General features: G+C 46.4%; 2 protein-coding genes across 4 annotated transcripts in view; one reads left to right on the plus strand and one right to left on the minus strand.

The window, feature by feature from the left end:
- Positions 1 to 4,485: 4,485 nt before the first annotated feature.
- LOC119566863 (small nuclear ribonucleoprotein F-like) lies at positions 4,486 to 19,236 on the plus strand. The gene is made up of 2 exons (XM_037905670.2): positions 4,486 to 8,086; positions 18,928 to 19,236. The coding sequence occupies exons 1-2, from the start codon at positions 8,025 to 8,027 to the stop codon at positions 19,196 to 19,198; spliced, it is 333 nt and encodes a 110-aa protein (XP_037761598.1). The 5' UTR covers positions 4,486 to 8,024; the 3' UTR covers positions 19,199 to 19,236.
- Positions 19,237 to 20,864: 1,628 nt separating this feature from the next.
- PLEKHS1 (pleckstrin homology domain containing S1) overlaps positions 20,865 to 22,631 on the minus strand; it is a 29,698-nt gene continuing 27,931 nt past the window's right edge. For all 3 annotated transcript variants that reach the window (XM_043551322.1, XM_043551321.1, XM_037904389.2), the window contains one exon: positions 20,865 to 22,362. The gene's annotated coding sequence lies outside the window, so the exon portion shown is untranslated. The remainder of the gene's footprint in view (positions 22,363 to 22,631) is intronic.

Here is a 22,631-nt window from a genome sequence, read left to right on the forward strand (position 1 = left end):
TATCAAAAATAATCCAGAAAGGTGGCGGATTTTCTTGGGGAAAACATTTCTTTACTGATCTTTGTAAAGATAATCAGACACTTTCCTATAGTAGTGAGCTCTGTGGTTTTGATGAGCAAATAGTCTCATAGTTCTCTTTCACAGGGAAATAATATCCCCGTATACGTCTTTTTGTTGAAAAAAGATCTTGGCTAAATTACAATTTTTCAACTAGAAGCAATTACATTTAGATGTACTGGAATGTAGCAGTCAGTTACATAATTGTATCTACATTAAGCAACTCAAAAATCTGAGATTCTGTCAGGTTTTTACTTTAACCAGTGTTTAGCATTCAGGATTAACCTCAATTAATTGTGAGAATTTCTCTCATCACAAGAGCTACTTAATACCACTGATTAGTAAAGCTTTGTACAGGCATCAGTCCCTGGATTAGGCCAGGCTGTGTTCAGCACAGCAGTGGGAGTCATGAAAGGTGGTTTTCATGCTTCACCCTGATATTGGGGCTGATTTGGTCCCTGACATAACATAGAGCAGCCTCAGAACTTCTCTAATTAGTGTTGGCTGCCAACAGCCCTTAAGCAGATGCTCCACCAACCAGGAATGACCAGAGCACAGTTTCGCTCTGGCCAGGCTCCCTTCCTTCTGAACATACCCCCTACACCTGGGCTAGAAGCAATGCAAATCGGAGACTGAACTGACACACACAGTTTACTGGGACCTTGTTCGGGCGCAGGAGGGATGTGCTAGGGCGTGGGGCCATGGCCGCAGCACATGAGAGAGACCTGCCCTAAGTTACACCAGGGCTTTTTGAGCTCTTGGAGCAGCCCAGAATTAGAATGACACAAAGATGGGTTAAAGCTGCTTTTGTCCTCTTCCTCTGGGCTGCACCTTATCTGCTCCCCATCCTGGAGGTGTGGAAGTGAATCTCACCCCCCAGCGTTGAGATGGTCAGCTATTTGGGGTAGGGATGGTCATCTTATGCTATGCGTTCACAATTACTAGATGAGGTGGACTCTATTGTAGTACAAATAATGTGAAGCTATTTAAAATCCAAGCCGCATTTCTCATCAGATTTTTCAATTTGTATATTTTCCAGTGACACTGTGTAAGTAGATAAAAGTATGTTTTAAAATTGTATGTTTTGAGTACAGGAAGGAAACAAGAAGATATTGGCTGTGATCAGACAAGACTTTCTGTAGCAAACAATGAGAGAGAATTTTGTACCGAAGGGTAGGTGAACAAAATTAATTGTAAGCAAAAACTGCTCAGGCACACAGCATATGTACAGTGTGGTAATCACACTGAAAGCCAAAGCCTAATTCACAAGTGTACTTCCATAATTCTGTCCTCATGGACAGATGTCCCAGGAGTGCACACTTGATGACATTATAGCCTTGTAATTCAGTTGCTTATAATTTACTGTGTTTAATAAGGAACCAAATGTTAGAACTAACTTTCATTATAAATAGCGTATTCACAACACCTTTTCACACTGGCTCTTCAGTGTACTGCATGCTATTAGAATTTACTCCCTCTGTGGGTATCGAATGGCTTCCGTTGCCCAGAATAAAGGATTTTAAAAGGCTCTTGAAACTAACCACAAAAATTATATATCTTGGAAAACACTCGTTGACATAGGCATTAGCTGGTGTGATCCACTTGTGGTTTTCAGCCAGTTAATTCTGTTCTGATTTGGAACAGATGCTGATATTTTCTTCAATCTATAAAGCATTTCTGTATTGGATTCCTCTCTTGTCAATATGTATCCGGGTCTGTTTTCACTTGCATACTGTCCCGTAGGTGCCCTTTATCTGCACTCATTCCTCTATCTTTCTGGTTTATATTTGCACTTCTGCCAACCCTTTTTCAAATGTGGCCCTCAACTCTTCAACATTTCATCCACCTTTGTATTTAACAGCATTCCATTTTCCCCTTTTACTTGGCCTTATTCTGGTGGAAGAAATGACTGTTGAGAGGCCAAGCTCAGGAAGAAATTAGTCTTTTTATTCACCTTATCGTAAAGAGAGAGACGATTAATAACAGGAAGTGGCTTCTTAGATTACCAGGCAGGACATATAAGCAGCTGTGGAAAGTCATTTAACTAAACAAGAATATTGTGGAAAGATTTGTAGTAAGACCCAACCTCTACCATTCTCTTTTCTAGATTGTTCCCATGGAAAGGTTGCTGATCACAACAGATCAAACCTGATGTGCCTAAATGTATGATGAAACTTATTTTTGTGCCGAATTCTTTATAGCTATCTTTGCAACCTCACATCAAGCTATGCTTGATTCCACAGGGCACCTCCTGAGGATCTTGTCCTCAATGGAACAAGTAGCAGGAATGTAGGTGCCAAGTTAGGTGTCTAAATACCCATGAAGATCTGAAGACTTCTCATACAGAATGGGCCATAGAATGAGATGGCTGGAGAACCCGTGGATTGGAATAAAGTAACAGGAAGGATTTCACTCTGGTTAGTGGTTGGGAAGTTCTGCCAGCTAAGTACCAAACTTGCTTTCAAAGAGGTTGCACAGGCTTAACTAATTGGAACTTAAGGTATGTCTACACTGCAATTAAAATCCGTGGCTAGCCCAGGTCAGCTGACTCAAGCTTGCAGGGCTTGGGGGGCTGTAATATTGCGGTTTAAACATTCACATCCTGAGAGCCCCAGAGCCTGGGCTCCAGCCTGAGCTCGACCATCCCGCAGCCCAAGCCCTGCAGTCCAGAGTCAACTGATACGGGCTAGCTGCGGGTGTTTAATTGCAGTGTAGACATACTCTAGGGAACAACTCCATTGTTGCACATGAAGGAATAGAATTGCGTTCACTCCCTTAGCTGCCGTCGTTTTACAGAAGTAGCATTATGTAGTTCTGTTACTCAAGCCTGGAGCTCTGACTCTAAATACACAGAGACAACAGCTCTGTTGAATAAAGCTGGGCGGGAAACAGGTTTCCCATTCTGTGAATATATTTGAAGATCCAAAAGTTTTTCTCCTCTTAAATTGGGATGAAAAGTAAAAATCTTGAAAATATTTACAAACCAAAAAACTGAATTTTTGTGCATTTCAGGCCAATTGAAACATTTTGTATTGGTAATTATGAAACATTTGATTTCGTCGTTGACCTTTCTTTAATCTTTTTACAATCTAGTTAGCTTAAATTTTGAAACAAAAAAGTTATTTCAAACTGGAAAACTGATATTGTCAAAACAAAACATTTTGACAATTTGAAACTGTTGTCTTGACCTTTTTTCAAGTCAGGAAGTTGTTTCTCAAAGTTTTGGTTTGGAAGGACGAATCAGTATCTTTTGACAAAAACAATTTGTCAAAAAATTCCCAACCAACTCTACTGTTGAATAAGAAGGTGCCATTTTTATATTGCCGCTTTTCAAAGTAGAAATCAACTTTAAATACTAGGGGACAGATTTTGATTGATGTTACATTACAGAAAGATCAAAGTAATTCCATTGATTTGACTGGAATTACTCCAGATTATACTGTACAGAGAAGAACCCCCAAAGTGATTTGAGGGCTGGAAAAAATGCCTTAACGAGAAAGACATAAAGCTTCATCTTATCAAAGAGAAGCTGAAGAGGTGACTTCGTCTTGGTGTCTAAGTACCTTCACAAGGAGAAGATAGTGGGTACTAATGGAATCTTTAATTTAAGGAAGAAAGGCAGAAAAAGAGCCAACAGCTGGAAGCTGGAGCCATACACACTCCAATGAGAAATAAGGCTCTAGTTTTTAACAGTGCAAGTGATGAACCATTGGAATAAACTGACAAGGGAAGTGGTGGACTCTCCATCTCTTTGTGTCTAAAAATCCGGACTGGATGCCTGTCTGGAAGATGCTTTAGTCCAATGGTCTCCATCCTTTTTATGCCCAAGATCACTTTTTGAATTTAAGTGCAACCCAGGATCTACCCTTCCCCGAGGCCCTGCCCTGCTCACTCCATCACCCCTTCTCTCTGTTGTTTGCTCTCCTCCACCCTCACTCACTTTCACCGGGCTGTGGCAGGAGGTTGGGGTTCAGGAGGGAGTGCAGCCTCTGGGCTGGGGCTGAGCTGTTTGGAGTGTGGGAGGGGGCCATCCGGGCTGAGCCTGGGGCAGGGGGTTGAGGTGCAGGAGGGGATGAGGGATGCCATCTCTGGGAGGGAGTTTGGGTGCAGGAGTGAGCTCTGGGCTGGGGCAGAATGTTTGGGTGCAGGAAGAGGTTCAGGGTGTGGGCTCTGCGAGGAAGTTTGGGTGAAGGAGGGGGCTCAGGGCAGGGGTTTGGGGTACAGGAGGGGGTATGAGGTGCTGGTAGGGGGCTGGGGGTTGGGGTGCACTTACCTCGGGTGGCTCCTGCTCGGTGGTGCAGCAGGGCTAAGGCAGGGCTCCTTGCATTCCCTGGCCCCACGCTGCTCCTAGAAGGGACCAGTGCGCCCCTGCAGCCCCTGGGGGGGGGCAAGTGGCTCCGCGTGCTGCCCCTCTCTGCAGACACTGTCTCCACAGCTCCCATTGGCCACAGTTCCCCGTTCCCAGCCAATGGGAGCTACGGGGGGTGGTGCTTGCAGGCAGGAGCAGCGTATGGAGATCCTTGCTCCCGGCTTCCTCTGGTGCCACAGGGGTGTGCTGGCTGCTTTCAGGAGCAGTACGGGGCTGGGACAGGCAGGAAGCAAACCTGCCTTAGCAGCAGCCCCGCTGCACCAGAGACTTTTAACAGCGGAGATCGCAATCAACTGGGAGAGTCTCCAGGATGAACCAGTCGATTGTGATTGATCGGTTGGTGACCACTGCTTTAGTCAAACCCAAGTGATTAGGCTCAATGCAGGGGTGGACTGGCTGAAATTCTATGGCCTGTGTTATACAGGAGGTCAGACTAGATGATCTATCCGTCCTTTTTGGCCTTAAACTCTCTGTATCTGTGAGTCACCAAATAGTTGTCAGATCTTGGAATAAAAAATTGCTGTAAAGCCCAATGGTCCTGTTATCAGATGCTTTTCCAGTTTGTCTGGTGGTGACAAGAGTCAGATCAAAGAGACAGGGGACCTTAACACTGGATTGATCACTCGCCTAGACCGCTTTTCAAAGCCAACCACTCTAAAGAATCACTCTGTACCTCCCATCAGGACTCAGTGCTCTGTTTACATATCGCTCTCTGATAAGCAGATAAATGAACTAAAAGCAACATTGTTCGGAAAAGGAAAAGAGACAAGAATAATCTCATTCTGCTGAGTCAAACAAAGGCTTTCTGTTTGTTGCTGTAAGCTACGGAAGCTGGGTTGTTCACACGGGCCTGTGCCCCAGCACCTTCCACAGTAGCCGTTGCAAAGGATTCTGGGAAGGGATTACTTAAAGACAACGCTATATAAAAACAGTGGCATGAAACATGCTCAGAGGCAGATGAATTGGAACTGCTGGGTACTTGTGAAAAATCTAGCCATAAAATAACAACAAGCAATAGTTTCATTTGTTTAGGAAAGTGCTCCGATATGAGCAGAAACTTCATTACAATGGGGCAAAGCATCCCATTTACATCTAGCCATATCTGTCCTTTCAATCTGTCACTGTGTTTTTAGTGAATCTCAGTAGGTTCTAGTAGTGGGTAGTGCTGTATATTTTTGAAAGATACTGTATACACTGAAATTTTTTCAAACACTTCAACCATTCAAATTGTCTCTGCGGCTAATTGCCAAAAATCTCTTTTTGGAGCTGAAGTATATTTACTTGGGTTATGTAGGAGACTTGTTCCTATGCCAAACTAAGGTGCAATTGATGCACTGGCATATTAGTCTGTGTCTACTGAATAATTTTAGCAGCCATATTCTGACAAAAAGCAGCTAAGTGATAAATGGGGAAGTGTAAAGTAGTGGTTCTCAACCAGGGGTCCAGGGCCCCGCGAGCAGGTTTCAGGGGGTCTGCCAAGCAGGGCCTGCATTAGGCTGGCTGGAGCCTAGGGCAGAAAGGCAAAGCCTCACTGCATGGGGCTGAAGCCCGGGGCTCTCAGCCCCACCACTTGGGGCTGAAGCTGAAGTCTAAGAAATGTAGCTTCGCGGGGGGAGGGGGCTCTGTAGCATGGGGCCTCAGACAGTTGCCCTGTTTGCTATCCCCTAATGCCAGCCCTGGCTTTTATATGCAGAAAACAGTTGTTGTGACACAGGTGGAGTTTTTATAGCACGTTGGGAGATGTGGGGGCTCAAAAAGAAAAAGGTTGTGAACTGCTGGTATAAAGAATTCAGCACAAAGCTTTCTCTAACTGTGCATTCCCAGCCAGGTGGAAACAGTTGGCTTTAATTTCAGAACCAAATAAATCATGGGGTACTATATTTTGGGGATTTGGTTTTACATTTCCAGGTTTTATGGGTGTTTGACATGTACATGGAGTGATGCAATTTGGAACTGCCTGTATCTTATATTCGACACTCCAATTGGTCAGTTTTAAAAATGGACATGATTAGTGATTGGAGAGAAAAATGTGACGTGGTTGAATGAAACTCAGATAGAGAGAATTTAAAGCTGATCATGTCAAGAATTAGAAATTGCAGTTCTTGTTCTTAAATTTCATCCACTGGTTCTGATTATGGGTTTTCAACTGCAATAGAGTTCAGTTCTGACCACCAGAAAGTTAAAAAAAGGAATATTTAGGTAAGCAGTTCTCAAACTTCATTGCACCGTGACCTCCCCTTCTGACAACAAAAATTACTACATGACTCCAGGAGGGGGGACCAAAGCCCGGGCCCACCTCAGGTTGCGGGGGTGGGGAGGAGGTGCAAAGCTGAAGCCCAAGGGCTTCTGCCCTGGGCAGGAGGCATGTAACCTTAGCCCCCCTTTCCAGGGCTGACACTCTAGGGCTTTGGCCCTGGGTGTTGGGGCTCGTGCTTTGACTTTGGCCTTGGCCCCAGCAGTCTAACACCAGCCTTGGCGACCCAATTAAACTGGAGTCGAGACCCACTTTGAGGTCCCAACCCACAATCTGAGAACCCCTGATTTAGGTTGAATAATTAGTATGATGATAGTGCCTACAGGCCCAACGAAGGTCAGAGCCTCATTGACCTAAGTACCATAAGCACACAAAATAAGAGAGACTCCTGCCCTTAACATTCTAAATAAATAAAATAAATGAGGAGAAAGAAGTATCCTCATCCCCATTTTAAGGATAGGGTGCTGAGGCACAGGGAGATTACTCATACAGGGAGTCTGACAGAATCAAGGACTGAACCCTCAGTCTCCGGCCAGTGCCTTACCCACAACACCATCCGTCCTTTCAAGAAGGATTAGCTGTAATTGCTGTTAGGGTGGAACCATTTTTCAATGACAAGGATTGACACCGTAATGCTTGAGAGGTTTATAAGTATTTCACAGAAGAAAGACTGGCGTTAGGAGCAATCCTGCAATGGCAGAAGGATGGGCTAGGTCAGGAGTTCTTAACCTTTTTTCTTTCTGAGCCCCCCCAGCATGCTATAAAAGGCTCCGTGGCCCACCTGTGCCACAAAAACTGTTTTTCTTCATATCCAGTAGATTAAAAGCCAGGGCTGGCATTAGAGGGTAGCAAGCAGGGCAACTGCCTGTGCTCCCACACTGCAGGACGGCCTGGAAAGCTGAGTTGCTCAGGCTTGCCTTCAGCCCCATGTGGCTTGGATTTCGGTTTTCTGTCCTGAGCTCCAGGGAGCCTAATGCTGGCCCTGCTCTCTGGTTTATTTTGGCGGACCCCATGAAACCTGCTCATGGCCTCCCGCAGGGGGCCCCGGGCCCCAAGTTGAGAACTGCTGGGCTAGGTGACCTAAAATGCCTTTTCTGTTTCTACCGCCTGTTATTCTCTGAACCTTTACCCAGTGTTACACAATGGCACCTTGTTATCGAGTCTCTGGTGAGTACTTTGGCAGTAAAGATGCTTTTCCACTCTGTCATATCTGTATATGCTGCAGTATCATGGAGCTGATAGAAGCTTGTTTGTGCCAGTTTCTAATAGGCACTTACATAAAACAAATAATTTAAAAAAAACCCCTAAGGTCTTTGGCTTTTGGATTGAACTTGATTTTTCCCTATGTGCAGCATGGATGGTAAGGATGCAAAAGAGAAAATTATTCCAGTGCAGGGGATCCACAGGTTAGTACTTAGCTCTTTTAATGCATAGATGTCAAAGGGCTTTACAAAAGGAGGATTTGCATTATTAACTCATTGTATAGATGGGGAAATGCAGAGGCAGAGAGATGAAGGGAGTTATCCAGCGTCACAGCATGAATCAGTGGCAAAGCCCAGAATAAAAGCGAGCCCACGGCTACAGCTCTTACTCATACAGATCTAGGATCGGAGCCTTAGACTACTCTTAAAGAACCTGTCCTAGGTTGGGATGGCCCTTTAAGAGAATTGGGCTTAGTCACACCGGTGACTAACTAATTGCCTCCCAGGTGATGGGTTTGGTTTCTTTTGTTGGTGACAGTACCAGATTTACCATGGCGCCTGGCCCACAGTCCAAAGGGGCCCCGCCCGGCCCGCTCTTCTCCGCCCCCTGCTCTCTCCTGTGGGGGCAGAAGCTTGATGCTGCCGGCTCCTGGGGCTCCTGCTGCAGCAGGGCAGGCTCCGCCGGCAGCCAAGCTCCCCATTCCCCCGCCTCTTCCCACAGCGTGCTGCGTTCTGCCCCTCCCTGCCGCCAATCAGCTGTTTGCCGGCAGCGGAAGAGCGGAGCCTCAGCATACTCCCCGCTCAGGGGAGGGGGAGAAGAGGCGGGGGTGGGACCTTGGGGAAGGGGCTGGAATTGGGGCATACCCCCTCCACCCCCCTGCCGTGAGCACCCCCATGACGCCAGTCCACACTCACACCCCACTAACTCTAAATCCACCCCTGACTGTCACGTCACCTGGGCTGGGGATACTGTATCAGCTGATCCCCCCAGCCTCCAGCCTACCTGCGCAGTACAGCAGACATGGCCCTGCCCACTAGCTCCTCTCCACTCCCTAGCCCACCCACCACTTGCTTCCCCCCCCCCCCGCTTAAAAATGATTGCTCCCCCCCACCCTCCCCCGGCTTCTCTGGCAGCCCTGTTGCCAGGTATCCAGTTTTAGACTGGAAACTCCAGTATAAAATGGGACCTGGGTGTCCGGTTAGCACTGCTGACTGGAAACTAAAAGTCTGGTTATAGGAGTAACCACATTAGCCTCTGCTCCTCCCGCTCCCAACACCACCCAGGGCTGGAAGAGAACCTGTCCTCCTGCTGCGGGAGGAAGGGCAGCTCGCTGCAGAGAGAGACAAAGAGAATGGGCTAGAACCAGGTAGGTACCCGCTCTACGTGGGCGTGGAGGGGGGAGCCCACAAAAAGTTAATCCAGCTCTGCTTACATAACCATTAATCACAAAGGGAGGAGGAGGAGGAAATAGAAACATCAGATAGCAGAACCTGGGATTTTGGAAAGACCTCTTGAGCTGAGCAAGTGGCTACAAAGACTGTGGAGGTGGAGAAAGACTTGTTTTGATTTCTGTCAACGTTTGAACAGTGATGTTGTTTCAATAAACTAGGCCCCAAGAAGGGGCGTTATTTCTCTTGCAAGCGTCTGGATGCAGTTTTTAAGAACTCCATTTAGGGGAAACCGAGACTGGGGCATAGTCCAATGCTAAACTGGCTATTGCCCTGCCATGGAGCCCCATCCTCAAAGACACTAAATATCCTCTGCTGCTATTGATTTCAGCAGAATGCTCTGAGGGCCAGATTTTTAAAGGTATTTAGGTAGTTAGGCATCCCAGGTGATTTTCAAAATCGCATAGGTGCCTAACTCCCATTGAAATCAGTGAGACAACTTGCCGAGTAAGGGTGACACAACTGGTCCCTAAATCAGCTGATCTGACTTGTAAAAGCCTTCTAAAGTCAGAATCCAGTCGGTTACAGTATTTCCGTGGATCAGTGTGGACCACGTTTGATTTCTCTGGACTGCTCTCCCTGGGATATGCCATTTCCTAGTAATCTGGAGCGGGGGATAATTCAGGGCAGGTGTTCGGTGCTAGTGGGGTGCTTGATGTGCGCATGAAGTGCCTGCCTCATGGGTTGAGTGAGGCTTTAGCTGGCAATTAGGTTCAGCACACATGGACTCCTGCCGCCTCCCGTCCTTCCTCGCCGCCCACCTGCCTGTCTGCACGCAGCGAAAACAGTGATTTAGAGGAGCTGAGTTGTGGGAAGTACAATTTAATCGTTCTCATTTTTAAATCGCTCCCCTCCCTCGTCATCTCCTAGCAGGCGCTTTCCAAGGGGCAGCTCCCCCAGCAGCAGCGCAGACTCAATGCAGCGACCCTTCCCATGCAACGTCTCGCAGTAACATGAATCGGTCACATCTTGCTTTTGAGATGAGACTCGCTGATGGGACTTAGTGCACTGGGGCACGGTTCCCCAGGAAATAGCCTGCTGGGCTAGATCCTGATCTGGTATCAAAGCCTTGCTGATTTACACTGGCTAAGGGACAGCGTGCACCTGCCATGTTTCATCTGGGAGGCCATTCTTATGGCCAAAAGCAATAGTGGAAATTTATATGACTCTTTGTCTCTTGCAGTGCATTCAGGCAATCCTTCAGAGCATTACCCTCCCTGAAAAAAATCCATACAGTCTGTCTGGAAATAAAGCCCTGTTTGCAAACACTCATCAGCTCCTCTAAGGTGTGCTAGGGTCAGGCCAGTCTCCAAATCAATTCCCATCTGCTCTGCCTTCTTTACAATGAGTGCCTGGAGCACAACTAGAGAGAACGATGTTGCATGTAGGAAACCGAAAGCGCACTGCAATGTACTGAAAAATATTGCTTTGTTAAACACAAAGAGGAAACTGCCTCAGCGGCGGGGTGAAAGAATATTCCACTGAGCTGGGCTGTCAAGCTCATGCACAGAACCCACCTTTCTCACCAAGGCATGGCAGTGGTTCTGGGGTGCTGAAGGCAGAAACCATGTATTTGGGTTGTTATTACTATGTGAAGCCGGTGGTGCGACTGCACCCCTAGTTCCAGCACCTATGAGGCCTGGACAGCCTTGGGTTTCTTCAAAGTCATAGGCAGGTTTTCTCCAAATGCTGTCACTGAAATAGTCCTGCAGTTTAGCTGAGGGAGAGCCAACAGAATCTAATTGAGAGTTACTACTGTATTTTGTAGTGCCTAGAGGCCCCCATCAGAGACAATGTCCCCTCTCATGCTGATTGTAATGAAAACACAATCCCTACCCCCACAGAGCTTTGTAACGGCATAAACTGTCACATGGCTGGAGGGGAAAAACAAACCCAATCAGCTATAGATGGTGGACTGCCCTGAAAACTAGAACTAGGATGTGGTCCAGCTGAGGCAGGGATAGCTCAGTGGTTTGAACATTGGCCTCCTAAACCCAGGATTGTGAGTTCGATCCTTGAGGGGGCCATTTAGGGATCTGGGGCAAAAATTGGGGATTGGTTCTGCTTTGAGCAGGGGGTTGGACTAGATGACCTCCTGAGGTCCCTTCCAACCCTATTCTATGACTCTAATCAACCACTGGTTCTGTCCAAGGTTTCTGGGAGTGGGAGGGTTTGGGACCTATATAAGTCAGACCCAGCTCATCCTAAATAAAAGAAGCAACGCCAAAGAAGGGCAGGTTGCTGAAGGAAATAGCTCCAGAGATGGGAGCTTTAAAGATTCTACCAGATCAGTGTCTGAGGAGATGCAACTGGAAAAGAAGGTATTGAATTTGGGAGCATCTGGATATAGCCTGGGGCCTGCCTTTGTATAAAGATTTTGGACTTTTTGGAGAGGAAAAAGGCTTTGATACCCACTGGGCTCACAGAGCATGGAGATTTGTGGGGAAATGAGACCACAAGTAAATGAATGCAGATGGGGGTAAAATAGACATGGATAGGGGCTGCCCATAACGATGTAATGCATTAGTGGATGGGTTGGTCTTTAAGTTTGTGTGTTCGTTTCAATGTAACTGGGGGGGGGGGGGGGTGAGGCTTGAAAATCACTGGAAATGTTTTGTATTTTATGGACATCCTCTCTTAAGAACTGCTAGGTTCTCTGGCTTCCTTCCCCTCCCCCATTTCTGTGGTGGTCATGTCATCCTGGCCCACCAAAGCATTTCCCTGGTGACAAGCTTATAATGTAAATAAGTTGCTGATGAGATAAAATGTACTGTAGAAGATGGGGGCAGGGGAGTGCACAGGGTAACAATGAGATGATTATTGATGGTCTAACTACAGGGATATCTGTGGCAGTTGGATAGCCTGGTGATGAGCACTAAGGAGAAGAGGAATGTTCTGGTCCACAGTAATTTTGCAAAGGAGCCCATAGATGCCTGCAGCTCTGCCTTGGCTAGTCTGAGTGCTTTTAGCAGTTCAGGCATGGATACAAATGAAGTTCCCACGCAGCCCCTATTCATGTCTATTTTACCCCCATCTGCACTCATTTACTTGTGGTCTCATTTCCCCACAAATCTCCATGGTTTGTGAGCCCAGTGGGTATCAAAGCCTTTTTCCTCTCCAAAAAGTCCAAAATCTTTATACAAAGGCAGGCCCCAGGCTATATCCAGATGCTCCCAAATTCAATACCTTCTTTTCCAGTTGCACCTCCTCAGACACTGATCTGGTAGAGTCTTTAAAGCTGCCGTCTCTGGAGCTATTTCCTTCAGCAACCTGCCCTTCTTTGGCGTTGCTTCTTTTATTTAGGATGAGCTGGGTCTGACTCTCTGTGTATATAAATCTCCCCACTGTATTTTCCACTGAATGCATCCAATGAAGTGAGCTGTAGCTCACGAAAGCTTATGCTCAAATAAATTTCTTAGTCTCTAAGGTGCCACAAGTACTCCTTTTTCTTTTTGCGAATACAGACTAACACGGCTGTTAGTCTGAAATCTGACATCTATGGAGCTGTGAGTTCTCCGCACCTCAGGCCCTTAAACATGTAAAGCATATGGATGGGTCTACAGGTGATTGTCTGCTTTCTACCCGCCCTGCATTTATTTTCCATTAAGTATGTTGATTGTGTTTCTAAACCTATTGTCAATCACGTGAACTGAGAGTGCTCTGGGCAAAAGCAAGGTGTCTGTAAAATATGCTACAACCTACCAGTAGAACCAAAGGGGAATCTGCAGTGAAACATCTGCTTTGGGAAGACTGACTGCCCAAGGCTTTTCAATGATGCTTACTATTATTAGCTTTGCGTGGGCACTGAATGTGGCAGGCTTGTGAAATACGGCTGAATATGTTAACAGTCCCTGATTTACACACCAAACACATTCAAAGCCAGCACACAGCCAAATAAATAGACAGCTGCTATCCGATCTATTTCCGCTATAGCCATTCGCCGCTTGATTTATCTCACCTGTGTCATACATCAACCTGCAGCAGTGCTCTCGCTCATTCCTGAATGAAATCAAAAGGGCCCTGCAACAACTTGGGTGACCGCAGCATGTATGCTGAGCTCTGAAATGAACGTAGCCAGCAAACAATCAAAACTAAGTTGCTTCTTTCTGTTGCTGGCTCATTTTTCTTAAATCTTCTGAGCAGTACTTACTGTACCAGTAGAGTGTTATATGCAAACCAGAGCCCAGTCCAAAGGCAGATGGTGTTTTAAGAAGCAGCTGAAGTGCACAGAAGAGAGTCCCGAAAAAGAAACCAAGTACTCTATGTGCATCCGTAATGAGTCTGACAGCAGCCCTTTCTAAAGAACACGAGGATTTGAAAGGGTTCAGCATTGCACTGAAATGTTGAAGCAATGAGTTAAATTTCAGGGTGTACAGAGCAACAGAACAGAATGTTCATTGACTTTTCAATCCAAGTTAGCAGCTGTTTGGAGCATCTTGTTTTCTGGTATGGTGCCTTTCACTGTTGTCAGCCCAGTCTGTTCCCACCCTGTTCACCTTAAGCAAGAAGTCTGATCCTAAGTCTGTTGTAGTCCATAGGAATCTTTCCATTGACTTCAGTGGACACTGGATGAGGCTGTGAGTTGTTTATAAAGCACTGTAAGAGTATGTGGCTTAAAAACCCTTGAAAGCCAATGGGAGCTGGCTCAGCACTTTGAAATTAGGCCCCTCTTAGGTGCAGGAATATGACACAGATTATGCCCCCAAGATATATGTATGGAGAGGAAATCCATTTCAGTTTCCTCCCCCCACACTCAATTGGCTCAATTATGACCTTGACACAAGCCCTGTATAGGTGGCAGCCCATATTTATGCTGCCCCATGAGGAAACGTTAAGGGGATGTAGTCTACGGCCTCCTCCATACCAGGACAGCTGTGCTGACCAGGATGTTAATGGGGTGGAGCCAAAGCTCTGCCTGCTCCTGCCCACCTGTGTGGGGAGGGGTGCTAGCAGCCCTGTGACAATTGCTCTCCCTCCCTTGCACCCCATATACAGACCAACGATGCACTTACTCCCTTGTGTGGGTGTGTGAGGCACCTTGTGACGCAGCCCTGTGTTTGCTAGAGCTCTCAGCACAATAGACCTGGTCCCAGTAGCATGACTCAAGTAGCTATCAGGGGGTTCATGCCCAGAAATGGGGTACAGGCCAAGAAATGTTCTACTCCAGCACTCATGGGCTACATGGTGCCTAATAGCCCTTGTAGCGTGATTTTTTTTTTTAAACCCTCCGGCCTCTATGGGTACTTTCTGTTCCATTGTCCTTATATCTCAGTGATATGATTCCAAAACATTCCTGGGCTATTCCTAGCTTCTCCATAGAATCATAGATCTTCCTCAGCAACCAATACTTTATTTTAACTTTTGGAAATGGACGTAAGACCCTTACTCAGGGAGCTGCTACCAGGGACTGGTGACTGCAGCATTTTAGTGCAAGAGCAGCTGGGCACATTTACGCTGAATTATGTTGATGCTTCAGATGGTCTCTGCAAGCAGGTGCTGCCATTTGCCCTGTTGCTAGGAACAGTCAGCTCATTTTTCAAATATAGATAAAATGAATTTACAACAAATTATTCCAGTTCCACAGGCTATGCCTTCATTTTTCCTCTTATTTAATGCAGCCCCTCAAATGTCAACTCAAATATCTTTCCTTCCCGATTCCCACACCTTAGCAATGATTTGCTATTGTGGGAGGCTTGCACTCACTCTTCTTCTTTTTACAAAAGACCGCTTAGGAAGGTTTGCTCTGAAGCAAAGTGGCAGCTACAAAGAATGAGATGGCCTTTGTAGCTAAAAGAAAATAAAGGTGGGTCAAATGGTGGGGGCCCCATGATCCTTCATGGTATCTCTTAGTAGCTTCAAGGGCACGTTCAAAAACACAGGGTGACAAATATTTTGAGTAAACTCTGTGTAACAACCTCCCTCTCTGTGGGTGATCAATGGGGACAGAATCCCCCAGGTGTGCCCGCACTACAAGCATGGGTCTCTGTCACTTAAGCTAAAAGACTTACACGATTAGCAGGGACTGCAGGAGGCTGCCCTGTGAACCAGCCACTAGAGGGGGAACATACAACACACACTGAAACAATGAATCCCAGGTGCAAATCGGAAAAGGAAAACAGGTTATGTAAACTCACGTATGGAAAGAAAACAGATGTGTTGCTCTTGAAGACCATGGTAACAGGATGGCAGCAATCACTGATAATGCTTTTGGTGTTTTGACATCTGTGTTGCATTTCCAAAGTTGTGGTTCTTGTCTCACCTGCTGCTTTGGAAATGCATCCGGGTTCACCTCTTGAACTGCCGACACAATATGCTTTCAGTTCAGTCCGTGCTTGCTTCAGCCTGACTAACTGACACATGCTCGTTTCTGTCTCCAGTACTCCTGAATTACATACATCTCCAAATGGCCATTGTCCCACTAGTCCCAACGGGGAAATCGCACTGCTGTGCATTGTGGATGTGTGAGCAGCTGGACTCACTTGCCTGACTGCATTGTCTAGCTCCACGGGCCCTGTCAACCCCGTCTGTCCCACTATGGCAGGGACTGAGGAAACAAGCTGGATTCAGAGGGGCAATCTAAGGTTTTCCTCTTGATCCACAGACTTCTCCAGGCCAAAATGCCACTCCATAGCCAGGTGATTCATAGTTTTTGGTCAAGAACAGTCAGAAATGAATAGCTGCTACTTAGCTTGTAAGCTCCCTGGGCAGGGGCCATGTTTTTGTTCTGTATTTGTACAGCACCTTGCACAGTAGGGTCCTGCTCGATAACAGAATTCCGGGCCCTACTGTAATACAAAAAATAGACTTTTCAAATCTGAGGTTCATGTCCATATTGACTCGGATGTTTAAGCACTAAAACCAACTGCTTACCCGACTTAAAAGAAAACAGAAGAGTGACTTTACCTGTACTTAACTCTAAGAATCATCCAGCCACTTTAGAACTGAGAGAACAGAGGCCAGATCTGCAGCTGGTATAAACTGGCATTGATCTACTGACTTCATGGGATCAGGTAGATTTACACCAGCTGAGGATCTGACCTTCATGTGATTTCTAACTGGAGGATTTGAGCCATGAAGTCATAAAGCATAATGAATAACCCTAGGCTGATAACTGTCTTTATAACGGGAGAATGTGGAAATGGGCTTTCTCTCATTTTCTGTTAAACGAAAGTACATGTAGATTCTCATTAACCTCAGCCAGCCACTCCTTTACTTGAAGTGTTGCAATAATTTAGACGGGAATTAAGGTCCAAAGGCAGCATTTGAAATTCCCGTGCCGTTTCTAGGAACTGCCTCACAAGTTCCTTGTAGCGATCCTCTAGCCAAAAGGGAGCATGTGCAAAAGGGGGATTCAGGCAACTAGCGCTGCACATGTGGGGTGGCTGCTATTCCCTGGGAAAACTATTCAGCAGAAAGTAGAAGGACAATGGGTTGGGCTCCATGTCTGTCGTGGAAGTCACGGATTCTGTGACTTTCTGTGACTTCTGCAGGGACCAGTGTGGCTGACCCCAGGGCCTCCCAAGCAGCTGGCCCCAGGCACTGCCCCACCAATGTCCCCGCCCCCCTCCCCCAGCATTAGCCCCCACAAACACCCACAGTGTCCTCCCCCTCAATCCTTCCCCCTCCCCCCAAGATTTAAACACAGGTATTTTTAGTAAAAGTCATGGACAGGTTGCGGCCCATGAATTTTGGTTTATTGCCTGTGACCTGTCTATGACTTTTCCTAAAAATACCCGACTAAATCATAGCCTTAACAGTGGGCTCATGGTGAAGGAGGACTCAGGAGACCGGGCTTCAGATCCTGGCTCTGCATCCCCTGTGCTGACAGTAGAGGCACATGCAGAGGCCTGGCTAAGTTTAACTGACCATACTTGGGTCAACAGTGGGTTTGAAGCAGTGGCAGGACCCACTGTGGTGAGATTAATTTCTTAGTCTTGTGGTAAACTGCCTATAAGTGGGATGAGTCACTTAACCAGGGTGATTCACTCCCATCCACAGGAGTGGATGCGTCATCTAATTTGCAGCCATGAATACAATTTCCCCGGGGCATACTGGTAGGGTTAATAGGGAGAAGAGAGAGTAAAGTCACTTTCCTCTCAAGCATTTATCATCCGTCAGAATCAGGAGTGTGTGTCTATTTTTTACCACTGCAGGAGAGAGCCACTGGTGAATCTCTCTCATTCCTGTCTTGTCTGGGCATGATAGACTGAAACTCAGGGAGAGACACCCCTTTTTGTTTCATACAGTGGGAAATGATCGTAGAGAACTCAGTTGTACTGAGGTCACAGTCAGTGCAACTGAGATCAGGAGGCAAAGTAGCTTAATCAGCTGTTGAGGATCTAGCCTTAGTGTCTTGCCCAAGGGGACACAGGAAGTCTGTGGCAGAGCAGCAAATTGAACCCAAGTCTGAGGCTCGTGCACTAAGCACTCGACAGTACTCTCTGGAGTGGTATGCTGCAGCCACCACTCTGTTCCATCCCTTCCTGTCCTGAAACTGAGGGAGCATGTAGTGTAAATCTGACTGTGCCAGCTTTACACAACCAGGAGAGTTCCTGAGGACATAGGAACCTCAAATCTTCCCATAGGGCAATTCTAAGTCCCCTTCCAGCAACTTGGGTGCAGAAATGGGATGAGGATCTGGCCCAATTGCTTGTCCAGCTTCCTTTGACTTTGGGATTTGACAATTGGGAAATGCAGTCTGTCCTTTAGTAAGGGACTGCTGGGGTTATGGAGCTGTAGGACAGGTGTCCATGGTGTGACAAAGTTGCTCTTCTACCTTGGTGGGGCCTGTGCTTATTGGCAGATTTGCTTCCCTCAGAGATTCATGGCAGCCCTCAGTTTGGCCACTTTTGTGGCTCAAATCCGCTCTTCACTCAGATAACTTCATCACTGGCCAGCATGGGGTAAAAGAAGGAGAACAATCCCCGCAGTCTCTGCTGATCCACCACATGGGTCAGAGAACAGCCCAGAGACCTTCCCCTCTGGTGGAACCCACAGTCCAGGTCAACTCCTCCTATTTCAGATCAGGAGTTGGGAGGTTTGGGGGGAACCTGGGCCTGCCCTCTCCTCCGGGTTCCAGCCCAGGGCCCTGTGGTCTACAGCTGTCTAGAGTGCCTCCTGGAACAGCTGCGCAACAGCTCCAGCTCCCTGGGCTACTTCCCCATGGCCTCCTCCCAACCCCTTCTTTAGCCTCATCACAGGATCTTCCTCCTGGTGTCTGATAATGCTTGTACTCCTCAGTCCTCCAGCAGTATGCCTTCTCACGCTCAGCTCCTAGTGCCTCTTGCTCCCAGCTCCTTGCACGTACGCCACAAACTGAAGTGAGATCCTTTTTAAACTCAGGTGCCTGGATTAGCCTGCCTGTCTTAATTGATTCTAGCAGTGTCTTAATTGGCTCCAGGTGTCCTAATTAGCCTGCCTGCCTGAATTTGTTCCAGCAAGTTCATTCTTGTTCTGGAACTGCCTGTTACCTTACCCAGGGAAAATGGACCTGCTTAATCTGGGACTAATATATCTGCCTGCCTTTCTCTTGTACTCCAGCGGGTGCACGTGCGGCCCTGCGAGTAATTTTTGTTTTTACCGCTGCCTTATGCCAGGCCGCGTTACCATGAGCTTCCCCTGAACCCCAAGCCCTTCCTGAACTGGCTGACAGGGAAGCTGGTGATGGTGAAGCTGAAGTGGGGGATGGAGTACAAGGGCTACCTGGTGTCTGTTGACGGCTACATGAACATGCAACTTGCAAACACAGAAGAATACATAGATGGTGCATTGTCAGGACACGTTGGTGAAGTTTTGATAAGATGTAACAATGCCCTGTACATCAGAGGAGTAGAAGAAGAAGAAGAAGATGGAGAAATGAGAGAATAAGTTTGTATATTTCTGGAAAATAAAGATCAGTTTTTCACGAAAAAAAACCCCCCAAAAAACAAAAAAACGCACTCTCCTGTAGCCATCTGGCCTGACCCTGTCACAATGGACATTCTGCTCAGAGGTGTGCTGGGGAAGGTAGCGTGCTCTCCATCTGCATCTGCTGTCAGATACCAAACCCTCACACTGACTAGCTATACCCTCCCTGCCTTGTGGCAGGACCCTTTGCAGATCTGCTCCAGGGCAGAAAAACCCCTTTGTCTTCTTCCCATCCCCAAATCCTCTGCACAGGACAAACCAGAATTTAGCCCATAGACGTTTAGCGTGCACCGTACAGGACAGATTCTCTGCTGCCTCCAGTATTCCTGTCCTGACAAACCTCTTCTCCCTACCGCCAGCGCTGTCGGGAGGGAGGTTGTGGAGTCAGCACTATAGGGCCCTTCGGTGGGTTGAGCAACACAGAAAGAGCACCGTGTGCTGGAGAACAGGCCTCTCAATGTATGGGATAGTCACACAGGCAAAGATATGTCAAAAGTGACTCGTGGATTTTGTGTGCCCAGCTTGAAACACCTTCATAGGCCTCATTTTTCAGGAAGTGCTGAGCACCTGCCCTCTAAAAAACAGGCCCCTTTAAGGTAACAAGTTGGATACTAAAAATCACTAGTCACTTTACAAAATCTTGGCTATATACCGTACCTTGCATCTGTTAATCAGTAACTACATAGGGGAGTGGGCTTAGCTAGTTAGCAGAGACCCTGTCCAATGGCTGGACTCATGCTACTGTGTCTGGTGCACAGGCCCACATCTGGCCAACTAATCAAGACCTCTGTGTCCTCTGGGACAAGCCATTAGGAGGTGTTCCCAGCTGATGTGTCTCACGGCACGGGAAATGCCAAGAAAAATTATGAGCCACAGTCTGTTTTATACACGTTAGATTTTGTGCCTCCCTCCCCCACCTTTCACAATACAAGTTTGTCAATTTGGAGAAGTCCCTTCCCACAATCAACCTCTGATGAGCTCCTCTTCTCTCTGACTAATTGTGGATTCTCCCCTGCCCCCACCAGTGACTTTACCATAACAATCATGGAGAGATACAAAGGTCACAATTAATATCTGAGATTTAAAAAAAAGAAAAGTGGCCAGTAATGAAAGTGTGTGCCATGGGAACATGGAAATTAACTGTCAGTTATTCACCCTCTTACAGGCATCTATTGCATTAGATTACAGGAAATCACAGTACAATAAATGTGCAGCCTGTTAATGTTTTAACTGATCATGACAATTAACGCTTCAACCTCCCTTCCTCCTTGCTGCCCTAGCTGGTGAGCCCAGTTTTGCAGATGCTGACACACCTAGAGTGTTGCTAGATATTATGGCAGATACTGGCCCCAGGCACCGAGCCGGTTAGCTTAAGGTATCAGCAACGTGAGCAGGTTTTGACATTCCGGCAGGATTGCCATGGCTTTAGGCAGGCAGCCTTCTTTAACCAGCCGGCAGAGCATCTGCTGCTAACTACCTCAGTTTCTGGTGTCATGTGGCCTTAAGCACTGCATCAGAAGTTCGCTGCTTTAAAAAAAACACCCAAGGTAGCACTAAACTTACACCAGGCTGGCTAGGATAACCACACAGTAGAACGTAATGGCTACAAAGGCACATACATCATTCATACAATATATTATATTTTATATAACACTTAGATACAAAGAGAAGGACCATGGTTCAGCTGTGCACAGCTCAGAGAACTTTAAAATTAAAGGTAAAACACCTAAAAGTGATCTAAAAATAACACCTCTCGACCTAAGAATAGCACAAGTCTAAAGTCATTGCCTTTGGGCCTTCCATTGCTAGAGGGGAGTGTTGGGTCATAATGGGAGTTGGGTATCTCCCATTCCCATTAGTATAAAGCTGCTGTTCCTAGCCCAGAAGGGCCATGAGATGTTGAATATTTAAGCCATGATGCTTGTAGGTCTAGAAAAGTTGTTATTGGACCCGGGTTGTATATTGCCCATCCAGGGCTTTGGGCAGGTGTAACTGGGAGAAGAAAGCAATACTTCTGTGGCAAGTCCATTTTTTGTTTAAATGCAGGGGGTGTTTGAAGCCCCAGAAAGGTTTGGAATGTTAGAGCAAGTCCAGCTGGGATAATTTTGGGCAGGTGATGCAGTCATAGGAACGTGTTAAATTGCATCACATCCCTGTGGAACATAGCTCATGTCCCTCTAATTCATCACATGGCTCTCACCTCTGTGTTTTATAGGTAAAATACAATCTGCATCAAAAATAAAATCACACCATGTAATATCTATGCTGTACACAATCTGACATAATAGCAAGCAGCAGCTGACAATCACTTGGTAGCACCTTGGTTCTGACTCACAAAAGTAGGAAATGAATCCCAATTTTTCTGAAATTTTCTGAAAACATATGAACATGCAGTGCTAGACAAATCTACCAAAACTTCATTTTGCCATAGGAACAACACTATTGCCATAATAGTGAGAGCCATAACAGAGAGATGCAGATTGCATGGTTCATTTTCTGCTTCAACGGATATATGCAAATTTCTCTGCAATAGTGTTTTTCCAAAGACAACTGCAGACAGATTTTATACCTGTTAATGCCTCCCTTCATGAACATTTGCTCCAGGAAGTGGCAGGAAATTACTTCTAACGCCATTTCTACCTCCTTTGTTCCTCCCTAGTTAGGAGAAGGAAGTTAGTTCTTTGTACTGCAATTCAATGGCATGGTGGCCATTTTCAAGGCTGGAAGATTGTCCTGAAGGCTGATTTGTCTGCAAAACCAGAGAAGACTCCAATCCCAATTTGGTAGAAAGTGATCCCAATTTGAATCACATCTGAAGCCATCTTAGCCATGAAAAAAACAGTCCTTCGATCAAGTAACGGCGTTGTTGTGGCACCAGTGATGTTGCTCAAAAAAAGACAATTTAAAGAGAAACGGCCCCACCACCACTTTGAATGAATGGAAGTTCTTCAGGCAGATGTTGTCCTTTTCCCTTCTACCTTCAGTGTCACAGCTGATGCCTTCTAAATAGGATCCTATGTGTTTATACAGGGCACAATACAATGAGGCATCTGAGTGCAACTGGAATAGAAATATTAAATAATGATCCTTCCATCTTCAGGAATATGCACATGGCAACCACTTATCTACAAAACAGAAGAGACAGAGGCTTGAAAACCTTCAGAAATTGACCTTCTGAGCAGAAATGAAGTGAATGCATTGTATGAACATTATTAATCCTTATGATTGGCTTCACTGATACTGTTGCCATCTTGAGTGAGCAAAATCTTGGGTTTGGGGGAAGGTTCACATGGAATTTCAAAGTGTACATGCTACACTTGTGGGTAAACTCACTGTTGGAGTAAACAGGGGGCAACCGGACCAACTTTGATATGAGTTATAACTGCTTCTTACA

The sequence above is a fragment of the Chelonia mydas genome, chromosome 7 (genome assembly GCF_015237465.2).
Source record: "Chelonia mydas isolate rCheMyd1 chromosome 7, rCheMyd1.pri.v2, whole genome shotgun sequence".
NCBI classification, from domain to species: domain Eukaryota; kingdom Metazoa; phylum Chordata; order Testudines; family Cheloniidae; genus Chelonia; species Chelonia mydas.